This window comes from Vulpes lagopus, chromosome 4, assembly GCF_018345385.1.
Source record: "Vulpes lagopus strain Blue_001 chromosome 4, ASM1834538v1, whole genome shotgun sequence".
NCBI lineage: Eukaryota > Metazoa > Chordata > Mammalia > Carnivora > Canidae > Vulpes > Vulpes lagopus.
In genome coordinates this window covers 62924691-62940610 of record NC_054827.1, presented here as the reverse complement: position 1 = coordinate 62940610, position 15920 = coordinate 62924691, and the positions used below count along the sequence as shown (strand labels likewise).

At 33.8% G+C, this 15920-nt stretch overlaps 1 protein-coding gene across 7 annotated transcripts in view; it reads left to right on the top strand.

The window, feature by feature from the left end:
• FER (FER tyrosine kinase) overlaps positions 1-15920 on the top strand; it is a 435215-nt gene that overhangs the window by 98041 nt on the left and 321254 nt on the right. For all 7 annotated transcript variants that reach the window (XM_041752267.1, XM_041752266.1, XM_041752262.1 and 4 more), the window contains 2 exons: positions 2073-2210; positions 2784-2903. In XM_041752267.1, coding sequence (XP_041608201.1) covers positions 2073-2210; positions 2784-2903 — 258 coding nt within the window. The remainder of the gene's footprint in view (positions 1-2072; positions 2211-2783; positions 2904-15920) is intronic.

The window sequence follows — 15920 nt, the reverse complement described above, 5'->3', positions numbered from 1 at the left end:
CCTCCCCTCCTGTAACCATCAGTTTGTTCTCTAAATTAGAGTCTCTCTTTCTTGGTTTCTCTCTCTCTCTCCCTCTTTTTCCTCATTGCTCATTGTATTTGTTGTTTCTTAAATTCCATACGTGAGTGAAAACATAGGGTATTTGTCTTTCTCTGACAGGTTTAAACACTTACCCTTATGCCCTCTAGCTCCATTAAAGAAAAGAATTTTTTGAAGTTTTCTTTGCCAGCTTATTGTATGAGAGTAAAATCAACAAATGTTTATTGACATTCTACAGTATGCAAAACACAGTCTGTGATTTGGCCATGATTTTTGCCTTAAAGGAGCTAACAATATACTTTGGGCAATACATCAAAGGTACACGTTAACCGGAGGTATCAATACAAGACAACAAAAGAATAAGCCACCCTTCGGTAGACTTCATCTGCCTTGTTAGATGGTTTAGGTGATCTCCCATTTTCTCAGTAAAAAGATGAAAAAGTGTTTTTAGTTGACTTGAATATGTAAACTTTTAATGGTAGTGATAAAATAGTAAAATATCTCCTTAAAATATTTAATCTATGCATTTAGTTATGTGTACTTTATTTTTTTAATTTTTAAAAGTTTATTTAGAGAGAGAGTGTGCAAGTACATGATGGGGGGGAGAGGCGCAGATGAGAGCTCCATCTCACGACCCTGAGATCATGACCTGAGTTGAAGTCAAGAGTCAGATGCTTAACAGTCTGAGTGACACAGGAGCCCCCATAGTTATGTCTACTTTAAATTATATATTGTTGATTCAGAAATACTTCCTTCCCTACTCTGATTTCATGAGTATTTTTTCAAACTTTCACATGAATCATCAATAAGGGCATATTAATCATCAATAGATGTCTTTTTGAGACATGGTAGTTTTCTATAGCATATTATCTTTCACAATGAATTATTTTAGATCTAGCATTTAAAATATCCAAGCATGATGATTTCACTGAAATTGAATTCCATGTCACATTTATACAACAGCATTAGGAGAATTCCTTTTTTAAAATTCCATCTGTCTTAAAGGTGGATAATAATCGTCTCTACATCACATTATGGCATTGCTTTTATGAGGGTTATCTAGATGGAGTCATTTACATTAATATCATTCAGCACTTTTACCTTTGTGGTCAAAACCCCAGAGATATTTGCTAAATTGGTTTTAAATTTCTCTGTCTTCCCCTTTTTTTCAAATTTTGTTAGGTGATTTCTGTAATCATTTCAAACTAGCATTGCCTGAAGCAGTTTAAATTTTTTTTTTTTAACCCAAACAGTATTTGGCTATTGGGAAAATACTAAATAAGAGAGATTTTGTAAGTAATAAATTTTTACGACTGATGATTTTGAAAAAGAAAGGCAAACTATGCCTTATTTATTTGGGAAAAGGCAGGATAAGCTCGTCTGCCACACTTGTAGAGGGCACTCTTGACCAATGGCATATCTTTACAGCATAGCATTCTTACAAGGGAGATCGGGTCTTTGCTACAGAATAGTTTTTCGTTTTGTATTCACTGGTAAAGCTAATACTTTTATGATGACATTTTTCCTGCTGACTGGAGGTCAGGAGAAGAGATCTAGATGTCATCGAAGGTACACAACCAGTTGAACTCTATAATTAAGTGCACAGAAAAGAGCCGAGGCCCAGGAACAAGAGAAAAACCAGAGGTAGGGCTTTTGAGGCACTAGCAGCCACAGGAGAGAAACCCCAAAGAGACTGGAGTCAATCCACAGTTTTGGGTGATGGAATTGAACATTTCTATGCCAGTATTTAGAAATAGAAAGTGACCAACCTGATCCAACATTTTGGACCCGTCAGATACACGTGGAGAAGGTAATGTCATATTCTAGATCACTTGCAATGATTCTATCAGATGTAAATTGTTAACATGTGCATTTGTGTAATCCCTTTACTATCCAGGTATATGAAGTAAGATGGTGCATGAAATCACCATCTGTAAATATTGGTATGACATTTCGTATGTTCTGAATCCTTTCTGGGCCTGTGTTTCCCTTGAATACTAAAAAACATTGTAATATTTTGTTTTTGTTTTCAGAAAAGGTATATTTGATGAATACAGCCAGATAACCAGTCTCGTTACAGAGGAAATAGTGAATGTCCATAAAGAGATTCAAATGTCAGTTGAACAGATAGACCCTAGCACAGAATATAATAATTTCATAGATGTTCACCGGTATGTATAATATTTTCATTCTTCTTTCAGTATTTGTGACAGTATTACTTTTTTCTACTCTATTAATATTTAACTAAATTAAAATAAGATATTAAAGAGTTTGTTAGGACATATGATATTACTGATTAATTTGCTTTTAATTATTTTTAGAGTTCTTTTTCAATGATAACTAATTTATGTAGTTATCTTTAAAAATTTATCATTGTTACTATATCATTGCTTACACCTGTATTTAATCCATGAAGTCATATTTTTTAACATTTTTATAATGACAATACTATGATTTTATATGTGTATTAAATTTATGATGCATCAGTCGTTTATCCCGGCACACTTATTACCACTGTGATTGGAAACAAAACAGGTTAATATCCATATTCTACAAATAAAATTAAGGTTTAAGTTATGTGACTAGATCTTGGTGCCAGGGGTTTAATTTGATTTATTCTATTTGTATTTACTCTCCTTTGTAAACATAATTTTGGATAATAAATATTCTGCCTTTCGTGTGCGCTAAGATATATTATAATAGTATGTTCATATTGATCAAAATTATTTGGCATGCTTTATTAGAACAACAGCTGCTAAAGAGCAAGAAATTGAGTTTGATACTTCCTTACTAGAAGAAAATGAAAATCTTCAGGCAAATGAAATTATGTGGAATAATTTAACAGCAGAAAGTTTGCAAGTAATGTAAGTATTTAGAAAATCTGAACAGTTTAAATATTAGAGTTATTATTTATCAGATTCAAAATTCCAATCTTTATTTTTTACAAGTAATGAAAAGTAAATTAAAAGTTAACTGGTAAAAAAAAAATAAAAATAAATTAAAAAAAAATAAAAATGAACTGTTGTTTTTTGGTCAGAAAGAAATGTTTTGAGAAATATGTTAGCTTTATTCATTGTGATCACTAATTTTGGTAATTCTGAAAATCAAAATACTGTGTGATGTTATATTCATTTACCTAGTTATTGCTAATATCTTATATTGGAATAATGGTTCATTCTTTTCAAAACTTACCTATTTATTTGTTTGTTTGTTTGTTTGTTTATTTATTTATTTATTTATTTATTTATATCCCATTAAATACTCAGAACTTGTTGGCAGAACCATTTTGGAAATGAGAACCCTGAATGTTAAAGAAGAGACTCAGGTGTCATTAGTGTTAAGTACAAAAATTTGACTTTTAATTGGGTTCTTTTCTCCTTAAGCAGGGATGTCTTCTAATAGAGGCTTTAAAATAAATTCATTCTTTACCTTATTATTGTTGCCTAATATTTTAAAGGAGTTTTGAGAAATATTAATGTGTTTTTACTCCTTTTCAAATATTAGAGTCTATCAATAATATTTATTTATTTAATTTATTTTATTTAAAGATTATTTATTTATTCATGAGAGACACAGAGAGAGGCAGAGACACAGGCAGAGACACAAGCAGGCTCCCCGCATGGAGCCCAGTGCGGGACTTGATCTCAGATTTCGGGATCAGGACCCAAGCCAGAGGCAGATGCTCAAAGGCTGAGCCATCCAGGCATCCCAATAGTATATTTTTAAACATAGAAAACATAGTTAAACCATTCTTTTTTTTTTTTTTTTTAAGATTTTATTTATTTATTCATGAGAGACTCCGAGAGAGAGGCAGAGACACAGGCAGAGGGAGAAGACTCCATGCAGGGAGCCCAATGCGGGACTCAATCCTGGGACTCCAGGATCATGCCCTGGGCCTAAGGCAGACGCTCAACCGCTGAGCCTGTGCCCAGGCGTCCTGGCATTCTGCTTTTAAATATTTAACTCCTCCCTTGATTTGTTGTTTTTTTTTGTTGTTGTTTTTTTGTTTTTTGTTTTTTGTTTTTTTTAGCAACACAAACTTATATTATTTATTTATTTATTTATTTTTTTTACAAACTTATATTATTAAGCACTATAGGTATTTGTCTTCTGGGTCAGAACCATAGCTAGGAATGATTATGGACTCATTTTATCTTCCATATTGGACATAATATCATCTCACTTGTTGGCGCTTTACCTCAAAAGACTTGGCTGAAAGGCCCCACCTGATAAAATTAAACAATCTCCTTTCTATTGTTCGGTAATATCATAGTGTTACAGATAATTTACTGAGTGGTAGGATCCTGGGACTAACTCTTGGAAAGGGGTTTAATAACTTTACAGTTGGGCAGGTGAGATTGGAAAAACTAACAGATGCTTGTCAAATCACCTGAGCAAATGAAGGCTTCAAAGATGGATTGAAGTTGATGGATTGACTGTTGATGAGTGGAAGGGAGGGGTGAGAGTACACTGCATCAGGGAGGAATTTCTCTAGGAGTCATAGTGGGATTCTTGAAGCTGTTTCCAGGTTTCAAAGTCCTTACTAAAGTCCCACTTTGGTTTTAGGTATACTCTTGTAATGTTAGCTGTCTTTAAACCAGTGGTCTTCACCCTAGGTGACTTCCCCCCCCCCCCCCCCCCCCCAGGGAACATTTGTTAATATCTGGAGACATTTTTGTCAGGTGGGAAGGTAGTGCTGATAAGTAGTGGGTAGAGGCCATGTTTTGTGCTAAATATCCTATAGTGCATAGGACAGCCACGTACAACAAAGAATTATCTGGTGAAAATGTTCATAGTGCCAAGGTTGAGAAACTCTGCTCCAAACAATAGAGTTGGATTCATGGCACAAAATAGTTTCTCAATTTGTGCGCAGTGAGAAATTTCATTTTTTGATTCCTGTCCTGCTTTGTGAAGGAATATAACATAAATTACTCCTGTTTTCTTAAAAATCATTGTATTGTTCCCAAGTAATGTATTCATTTATTCATCAAAATATATTTACTGTATATTTAAAGTTGCAAGGGAAGGGCTAATACCTTTAAGGTGTTTATGCTAAATTTAATAAATTATTAAAATTTACTTTAATAAACACCAAGAAAGAATGAGCATAGAGATACTGGAGTATAATATGGTAAAATTAAAAATAACTACCTTTTATAAGCTTATGTAAAATAAGAGATTTTGTGACCAAAGAATAATTTGTTTTATTGCTTTCCAGCGTATAATGAGAACAAAACTAGTTATGTGCATAAATCATTATTTCCTAATTATGGTGATGAAGCAATGAACAAAAATATAATAAATTAAGGTAATAAATCTTTGATAATGTGATAGAAGATTTAATTGCTTATATCTTACTGAGGCAAAACTTTAGCTACATTTCATTGAACAGTGTCTAAATCAGGATAGAAGTTTTAAAGAACAGTTTGTCTTCAAGAATTTTATTCCAGAAATGAGTTATTCAAAGTGTTTATTGGCACTGGTAAAATAACCTAAGGTAATTCCATTGAAAAATTTGTGTTTATATATATATACACACACACATACACATATATTTAATATGATGCAAAGTCTTTCTTTTTACCATAATAATTGTGCTTTAAAGTTCAACTAATTTCCTTCTTGAGGCATTAATTTATTAATTTTGTTGTTGAATGTGTTGAAATATTATGTCCAGTAGAAATGAATGAAGCAAATGAACAGATAGCTTTGCAAAAATCAATATGAATGACCAATAGTCCTATGACAAAGAAATATTCATTTTTTAAAAAGAAGCTATTCCACCTACCAGATTGGCAAGAAATAGCTTGATAATACACACTGTTATGGAGGTTACGGAGAAATAAGCCCTCTTATAAAGTCTTGGCAAATTAAAGGTAAGGTAAATTAGTGTGAGCTTTTTGAAGGACAGTTTTGCAACATACATCAGAATTCAACATGCTCATACACTTTGTTTTGTTTTGTTTTTTAAAGATTTATTTATTTATTTATTCATGATAGACACAGAGATTGAGAGAGAGGCAGACACACAGGAGGGGGGAGAAGCGGGCTCCATGCCGGGAGCCCGATGTGGGACTCGATCCCAGGATTCTAGGATCGCGCCCTGGCCAAAGGCAGGTGCCAAACCGCTGAGCCACACAGGGATCCCCTGCTCATACACTTTGAATTAGAACTTTTACTTTTAGAACTTTAGCCTATAGGTAAGCAAAGATATATATGTACAAGCTGTACAAGCGTAATATGGTGAGTTGCCTGGTTCTGAATCCTGACAGTATGGCTTATTAACTCTGTGAAACTGGACAGATTATTTAGTCCCTTTAGTGTCATTTTCCTCAAATATAAATTGGTAATAATAATAATAATAATGGCACCCAACTCATAATGTTGTTGTAAAGCTTACATACATGAATAAATGTAGAATACTTGGGATAGTCCCTGGCACATAGCAAGTTCTATTGTTATTGGTTTTCGTTGTTCTTTTAATTACTGCTTGAGGTGTTTTATACATTGAGGACTCCAAGCACCATGCTTAAGTTTCTCCCAGGCCTTTGGAGATATTGGAGGTCTGAAAACTTTTTGTTAGTTCCTAAATATGAAAAGAAAACTATGTTACAAGGTATATTATGTCTCTTTCATTAATTAAGTTCAGTAAACACAAAAAATTTCAAAATACATAGGTTAGATTTTTTTTCTTTTGGTTAACATAGTGTTATATTAGTTTCGGGTGTACAATATAGTTAGATTTTAATAATCCGCAATATGTGGATTTCTGAGAAATCACATTTTCGTATATGCGCTATTAATTTGAGTAGAGGCCAAGGACTATGAAGGTGTCAAAACAGTCCCTTTGTTTTGGCAAAATACTGGAAATGCCCTAAATATTTATCAGTAAAAGATTGTTTGAATTGTGGTATATCCATACTATAGCCACAGTTTTTCTCTATTAGGTAGGTTTTAAATAGAGTAAGGTAGGTTTATGTATATATATGTGTGTGTATATATATTATATATGCCTTTATGGAAAGATCTCCAAAGTATATGATAAAAAGCAAAAACAAGGTATGCAGTAATATTTAGAGAATGAGTCTATTAATTAAAAAATAGTACATATATATGTGTAGATGGTATGTTGGAATGGAGGTGAATGGATGAGGTGAATAGGGAAGCTTGTTGGGGGCAATGTTTATAATAACGTTAAATAAATGTGGTTTTATTTCTCCAATCTTTGCATTTTTACTGGTTAGCATGACTCTCTTCAGAGTATTAATATTTGTTTTTCCTCCCATTGTGTCCATTCCTTATTCTTTCACTAAACGTTTGTTCCCGAGTAATACTGCTCTATATAGTTTTAGAATAGAACACTCTCAAAAGCTTTATTTGAAAATGCCAATATTTTATGGCCTGTGCCTTTCCATGTTCTGCATTTTTCCTGAGACCATTTAAGAGCTGTAACAAGAAATAGTATAGGAAAACTTTGGAATCGTTTTTTGTTTGTTTGTTTGTCATGCGTCAGTTTATGTTTATTCAAGTGACCTGATCACCCTGTCCTTTGTGAAAGGTTTCACTGGTTTGAAAGTGAGAATCATTAGTATTTGACTCCTGGAGAATTTTCTAATAATGCAGGAAGCCATACTGTATGGCAGTCTGATAGACGCTGATTAGTAGTGACTGAAATGGAGGAAAAATTGGACTACATTTCTCTTGGACTCTTCAGAATCTTTGGTTAAATGTCAGATGTTGCAAATGATTAATTAACATCTTTGTTGAATGAGCAAGTGAATGAAGAGGGTTTTATGGAGAGATTTCAGGGAGTTTTTGAATAGTGGATGTCATCATCTCTGGCTTTATGTTAGGATCACTGAAGGAGCTTTAAAATATTCTGATGTCTGCAACCTAACCCAAACCAGTTAAATCACATTTTGTGAGGCAAGGTCTAGGCATTGGGATTTTTTGTAAACTTTCCAGGTGATTTTAACGTGTGGACAGGACTGAAAATCTGTATCATAAACCCAGTAAAATTATGTGTCGAAATGTGTGTGTTACTTTCTGGGGGTGGGTTCCTGTGAATTTTCAGAGGGCGTCTAAGGACTGCTGCTCTACTTGAATATGTATCTTTCATGTTTAAAGAATACCTTTTTGTTAAATTTTGTAATGTGTTGTATAGTGTCACTGGAGAATAGCATTTTTACAGTAGACTACCTGGAATTCCCTTTTGACGCTTTGTTTTTTCTTCTCAGCCATACTTCTGGGTCAGCGTTAAATTATAAGGTATTTGAAGGTCAAGTAGATGTCCTTTCCCTATGGTTACATCTTTCACTTGCTATTGATAAAAAAAATGCCTTTTAATTGGGGGGAAGGAGGAACCTTCTTCTTCTTCTTCTTCTTCTTCTTCTTTTTTTTTTTTTTTGATTCCTAAATGTAGCATTACAGATTCCTAAATGTAGCATTACAGATTTTCATTTTTATTAGCAGAAACTTACTCATAATTTTAATAATTTCTATTCTTGGTTTCTGCTTATGGTATTATGTAGAGTTTTCTCAACTAAATGTAAGAGGTTCTGACATTATCACCCACTGGTGTTTACATCCAAAAGGAGGCTTGATGGAAATCCAATGCTGTAATAATAGCAAATGACAAAGTTCCTGCATTTACCCATTTAAATATGTGCCTTGAAGCATTTTCTCATGTTTTCATTATATGTATCAGCTACATTTTTAAAAGTATGGATATATAGATTTAAACTCAAATATTTGTAGGATTGGTTTTCCCTACTTACTGGAAATTTTTTTGCCTTGTAGATCATGATGTGTAGAGAGCTGCTTCCTCAGCCTCTGATAATTTCTAGCATTGGACACTGGAGACCATATACTTCCTATCACACATACATTTAGATTCTATTACCTCCAAGCTGCAATCTGAGGTTGTTTCCTTTTCTCTGTGATCTACAGTCTCTCTTCTTTCCCTTCATCACCCTTCCCCCATCTGCCTCTGTTTTGAATCACTCTTCCAAATCTTGAAATAGAGTCTTTTTCCAAAGCTAGGATAGTTACTGTACTTTATTGATTTTAGTCATCCGTTTATTAAAATGATATATGCAAATATTTCCTCATCTAATCACTAATTGAATAACTTGGGGACTCAGTAATTTTAACTCATCAGAATAATTTGAAGACAGGTCTCTAAAAATTTGAACATTTGAGGAATATATGTAAGTGTTCATTACATTGGTTTTGGCATTTAGAATAGATCATCCATTTGTGATCTGTGCCAAACCTAAAGCAAGGTAAATGGAGTTACGAACAAGCACATCAGAAGTTTAAGGCAAATTCAAAATAGCAGGTTATTTCAAAATAAGATGAACATTAACATATCTGCCCAAAGAGAAATATTTGTTAATTTTAGCAAAATGATAAAGAGTTACGGTACTTGAGGAGGGCTCTTGATGGGATGAGCACTGGGTATTATACTATATGTTGGCAAATTGAATTTAAATAAAAAAAAAGAGTTATGGTGCTATTTACAGCTTCTTTGACTCAGGTTTCTGGTTTGAAATGAGGTCTCTTTATTATAGATTATTATTACTTATCGGTAGGACATAATATTTGAATTCCAAAAGATTGTGTGCAATAGTCTTGTATTCTAAATTAACACCCAACCTTAAGCCTTGTGTTTCCTAATACATCTTTTTCAAAATTTAAAGTGTTTAGCTTTTATACTGGGATATAAATAAGATTTCTTAATTGAAGAATGGTAACTATCTATGTGGAAAAGTAATTCTTTTGGACTTAATGGGATATGAATTAGCAAACTACAGTCTGTGGGCCATATCCAGTTTGTTACTTATTTCTGTGCAGTCTGTGAGCTAAGACTACTGTTTACATTTTTAAAAGTTTTAAAAAAAATCAACAGAAGTACTATATTTTCTGACACAATGATTATATGAAGTTTGAACATCAGAGTACATAAATAAAGTTTTATTTAGCACACAGCCATGCTCATTCATTTACCTCTTGTCTGTGGGTGATTTCTTGCTACAATGACAGAGTTGAGCGTTTGTGACAGAGACCATATATGGCATTTCTTTTACTTTCCATTGCTGCTTGGAGCACTTCAGATCGCAGTGAAACTTAGAACTCAATAGCATTTTGAGTGCCACACATATTGCTGTACTACAGGATTTTAATACTTTATATTATCAGCCCATGCCTATCATGTCAAAACAAAAAAGAGGGAATAGATATTGAACGTTACACTTTTTAAATTTCTAAAAAAATTTAAAAATTTTAATTCCAGTGTAATTAACATAGAAGTGTCATATTCGTTTCAGGTGTAAAATATAGTGACTCAACAATTCTACGTATTACTCAGTGCTTATCAAGATAAGACGCAGTGGAGTGTGGACTATTTTGTTATTAAAATAGATGGCAAAGTCCTGTGTTTATTGTGCAGTGGCACTCAGGCTGTGCTAAAACGATACAGTGTACGTTGACATTACCAGTCTAAATACCCATTTCAGTGTTAGAAGGTCACAGGAAAGCACGGGTCAGAAAAATGATAACATTTAAACCGGAATACCTAATCACAGCAGACTTTCTTCAGAAAAAGTACAAAAATGAAGATGCGATTGAAGTAAGTTTCTGGGTGGCTCATTTGTTATCTGAACAGGGAAAGTCATTTACCACTGGTGAATTCATTAGTGTTTCACTGAAGTAACTAAGGAATAGGAAATCTGTCTGGAGAAAATACATTTGCTTATGTCTATTAGCCTTTCAGTGAGAACATTCTCTTCAAGAGTTGAAAAGATTGGGAGGCTACATCATTAGTTTATTTAAAAAATAAATGATTTCAAGTGGTTTTCCCTGTCTCCTGGTAAGTCAGCAGGTGTGATCCAAACTGCTCAGTTGTTTATTTGAGGAGTCAATGCCAAGTTTGAAGTGACTAAATTACTCTCTATGAATAGTCTACGTGGCTCAAATAACAGAAAAGAAAAGAATATTTTCAAAGAGATTGAGAAAACACGAATTTAGTACAAACTGAAGTGGTTAAGGGGATTCCAACTGATGGTGTTAAAAATGCATGGATCAGAAAGAGACTTAGTTGAGCAAATTTACAAAACTTGTGAAAATGTTAGGTGCTCACACAATATGATTATTCCCTGTATTTTTTTCATCAGCAGGTACTTAATGGAAAAAATATTTGAATCTAATCATGTGTTCTTAAACTAATAATGTCAATAAGGACCTTCATTTGGACTAATGGACTTGACCATCATCAATTCCATGAATTTTTGTCAAAAACTAAAATTGAATATCCCACTTGCCCTATCACATAGGGTTTTGATGAATTGGAATACTAAAGTTTTATTGTGATTTTTTTTTTTTAATCATTTTTGAGGTCAGGAGCCAAGACTGAAATTTTTCTAAATAATCAGAATTTCCCTCAACCACTGTTACTGAACACTGAACTCCAAAAGCTTTGGAAAAACTAGCTTGTGCTAAAGACTTAAATATTTTCCTGATGAATTCAACCTAAAATTACAAGATAGTACACTGCTTATATGCAGGGTTTATACTGTAGTAAAGTCATGTAGATGACAACTACTGTTACTTGAATCCTAGGTAATATCAGGCTATTGTATATACTTGCTGTGCTATCAAACATTGAAACATGAAGCAAGATTACCATTCCCACCAAATTTGTAGCTGATGTATTTTCTAAGTTCAAACCACGTTTGTAGCAGCGAATTTTGGACCTCTGCAAATATTTTGGCATTTCAAAAATCCATTCAACTGTGTAAGGAGCTCCCACCTTAACCCTCAGGAGCAGTGAGTCTGCAATGTAATGACATGCTAAAAAGCATGCAATATAATTTTATAAATGTCTTCTAAGCAGTAAATATACTCAATTAGAGTCATTTGCTTATGGCCGTTATTTATATTTGGCAGTACCCACCTATATGAAAAGATCCTTTCAAAGATGAAATACATGAAATCTCATTATGTATCGGCTTTAACAAAAATTTATAGTTGCTCTTGATGATGAGCACTAACTTTGAACCCTACTGAAGGGAAAAATTATTAACTTAAAAAGATTTCTATCCTTCCCATTAATACACCAGTGTTACAATGAATCGTTCCTAGTTATTATTATATTTTTGTTTTTTTTTTTTAAGATTTTATTTATTTATTCATGAGACACAGAGAAAGAGAGAGGGGCAGAGACACAGGCAGAGGGAGAAGCAGGCTCCCTGCAGGGAACCCGATGCGGGACTCGATCCTGGGACTCCAGGATCATGCCCTGGGCTGAAGGCAGGTGCTAAACCGCTGAGCCACCCGGGCTGCCCTATTTTTGTTTTTTCAATAAAATATTTGTATTTGTTTTCTCTTTTGTTGTATTAATACCTACATAATATCCTTGGTTTTGCTTCTTGGTGGCAAAGCCTAAAATATTTATTTTCCAGACCTTTACAGATAATGTTTGATGACTCCTGTTGTAGGGAATGACACCAACTTAACCCATTAGACTGTCTGAATCAACTTTGTCAATCAGTGGGATGATAAATAATGCAATACTCTTCCATTTTAAGCAGGACTGTGGTTTTTTCAAATTTGCTTTTTGCTGTTCTCATTTATAGTCTTAGCTTAAGTTTGATGTTTGGTTGATCATGTACTACAATTATGTTAGATTATATTAGGGGAATACTTTTTGAGTAAGTGACTGGGAAAGATTTAGAAATCTGTAAAATAGAAGGCAGGTGACATGTTAAAAAGATATTTTGATAAGGGACACAAAGAAATCACATGGAAGAAGGCAGATGGATTTGTTGGTTGGGGTGGATTAGGTTGTGTGTTAGGATATAAATATACTTAATAGGAACTCATAACTTTGGTTGACTAGGAGCTATCTTCTGTTTAATCATGAGAAAAGCTAATAAAAATTTGTGTCATGGTATAGAAGGTCATCCATAAATTGCTATGCAGCTGCAATAATATTTTAAGGGAGATTATAAGAAAAGTTTTATTTTTTTCAATTTATGTTGCTGTAATAGAGAAAAAGAGATACCAGAAAAATTACCTCAGGCATTGTAACCCTTTTCTATTTATTTATTTTTTAAAATAACCAAAATGTCATGATGAATGTGACAGTATTGCAAGTTTATAATATATAATTATTTAGGAAGTTAGGTCTCTCACAAGAGTGCTGTAAGATTTACATAATGATGTCCAATGGTTTGAGGATAGAAAAGTCATTGTATAAGTACTGAAAACTTGTTACTATCTATAATTGTTTTTGTTTTTTGTACCTTTAAGTAACATTAAGTCTTTGAAAAAATCAAACTAATGCTTGCAGAGGATAAAATCTTACAAAAGGGTGTACAGTGAAAATCAAAGCTCTTCTTTTTATAGACCCCATTTCTACCTTCTGGTGGTAATTGGTGAAAAAAGTTCATGTTTCTTTCCAGAATCTATATACAAGCATAGGCATGTATATATACATATATATATATATATATATATATATGTATATATACATATATATATGTAAAGAGGGCTTATTCTATGCATACCATTTGCATTATCCTCTTCTCTTAACATATATGACATATTAATAGTATACAGTGTTTTAATCTTACATGTAATAACATTTCCTTAATGCAGTTATTTATACATGGGCATTTATTTTCAATTTCTTCCTATTACTAGGGGTGGGTACAGGTCTTGTGGAAGGGGTGTGTGTGTGTGCGCGCGCACATGTGCATCATCCTTAAGGAAAATTATAGTGACTTAACAAATAGAAAAGTGAATGCAGAGTCTGGGAAGAGATCTTGCAAGTGTAGTGCTTGAAGGTTAAGTGTCATTAGTATCACAGTGAGTTCACCTTGGTTATTCTGATTACAAGCAGTGCTTCAATAAATATTTTTGTGTTTATATATATGCTTTAACAAGTGTGTGTGTATACACACACACACACACACACACACACACACACCAGATAAATTTTATGAAGTGAAACTACTAAAACAGAGGTTATTAGTTGTTAAGGTCATGGACTCAGGATCTAAGCTGCCTGGGCTTTTTTTTTTTTTAATTTTTATTTATTTATTTATTTATTTATTTATTTATTTATTTATTTATTTATTTATTTATTTATTTATTTATGATAGTCACAGAGAGAGAGAGAGAGGCAGAGACACAGGCAGAGGGAGAAGCAGGCTCCATGCACCAGGAGCCCGATGCGGGACCCGATCCCGGGTCTCCAGGATCGTGCCCTGGGCCAAAGGCAGGCGCCAAACCGCTGCGCCACCAAGGGCTTTAATGTGTCTTCCCACCTACCAGCTGACCTTGGACAAGATACTTAATCTCTATGCCTCAATTCTTCATATGTAAATGGAGATAATATTGTTATAAGAATGTTATGGATTTAAGTACTTTATTTTTTTTTTTTTTATTTTTATTTTTATTATTTTTTTTTTTTATTTTATTTTTTTTTTTTATTTTTTATTTTTTTTTTTTTTTGGATTTAAGTACTTTAAACTGGTTGGCATTCAGGAAATGTTAAGTATTTATGTCGGTTTTGTAAGTTTTTTTTTAAGGTAGTCTCATGACATTTAACTGTTTTGGATCAAACTGTTTAAAATGCAACATATTTAATTTAAAAATGTAAAGAATAAGCCATTTGAATTGTTACTGTTATATTTATGGGCAAACATATGTAACCATGATGGCATGGTGAATAGTGCTCTGAAATTTGCAAACTACCCTAACATGTATTATGTCATCTATACGTAAACTGTAATTACTAGAATGTTTTCCTCTTCACTGGCTCCATCCCTCTCCAGGGTTTTTTTTTAAGGGAATACTGGTAAAGAAGGGAAAATACTTTCCCCACAGGATTTCATTCTTCTAAATCATTTGTCTTTTCCACTTTGAATTTACTACCAAGAATCTTTAGAGATTTAGAAATATTAAGAAGTTTTGACTTCAAAGTCTTATTCAGTTTTTTGTTGTTTTTTTTTAAGCCAGGGTGCTGCCTCACAGTTTAGGAGGACCATGTATTTATTTTGTACAGTGAGACGAATTAAGCAACTGTGGAAAGGAAGCAGTAGTAGTCAAAGAGAATAGAGAAGGAGGGCAAAAGTTGATGTTTCTTCTACTAGAATGTAAGTTTCCCGAGGCCACAGTTGGTTCTTGTTATCCCCTAACATCAGCAGAATGCCAGATACAAGGTATGTGCTTAGCAAACAGTTATTTAAATGAATGAATGAAGAATTGAGAAGAGGTCAAGGGTAGATTGAGCAGAGGGAGGAGAGAATGAGAGAAGGCATAGGAGAGGAGAAGTCAAAGAACAGAGGAGTGAAAAGTTGTCAAGAGAAGGAAGGAGCTTTCTCTCAAATTCAGCATTTATGTAATATGGCCAAGGCAATATGGAGAAACTGGTTTTTACTCAGTTGCCTCCAGACTATGGTGACAGAAGGTGGTTGGGACAGGTCCTGAGGTAGTGTCCTGTGATCTGGACTTTCATGAGATGGTGTAACAGGCAAGTAAGTGCTGTTTACCTGCTTATGTATAGTTTAGTAGGTAACTTGAAACCAGAGGTTGAAATGTAGCTTTCTTGAGAATGTTCTCTAATTTTAACATAGTAATTTTTAAAAAAAAAATCTGGTGCTAAGTATAAGTCTCACAACCCTGAGATCACTACCTGAGCTGAAACCAACAGCCGGGATCCCTGGGTGGCGCAGCGGTTTGGCGCCTGCCTTTGGCCCAGGGCGCGATCCTGGAGACCCGGGATTGAATCCCACGTCAGGCTCCCGGTGCATGGAGCCTGCTTCTCCCTCTGCCTGTGTCTCTGCCTCTCTCTCTCTCTCTCTCTGTGACTATCA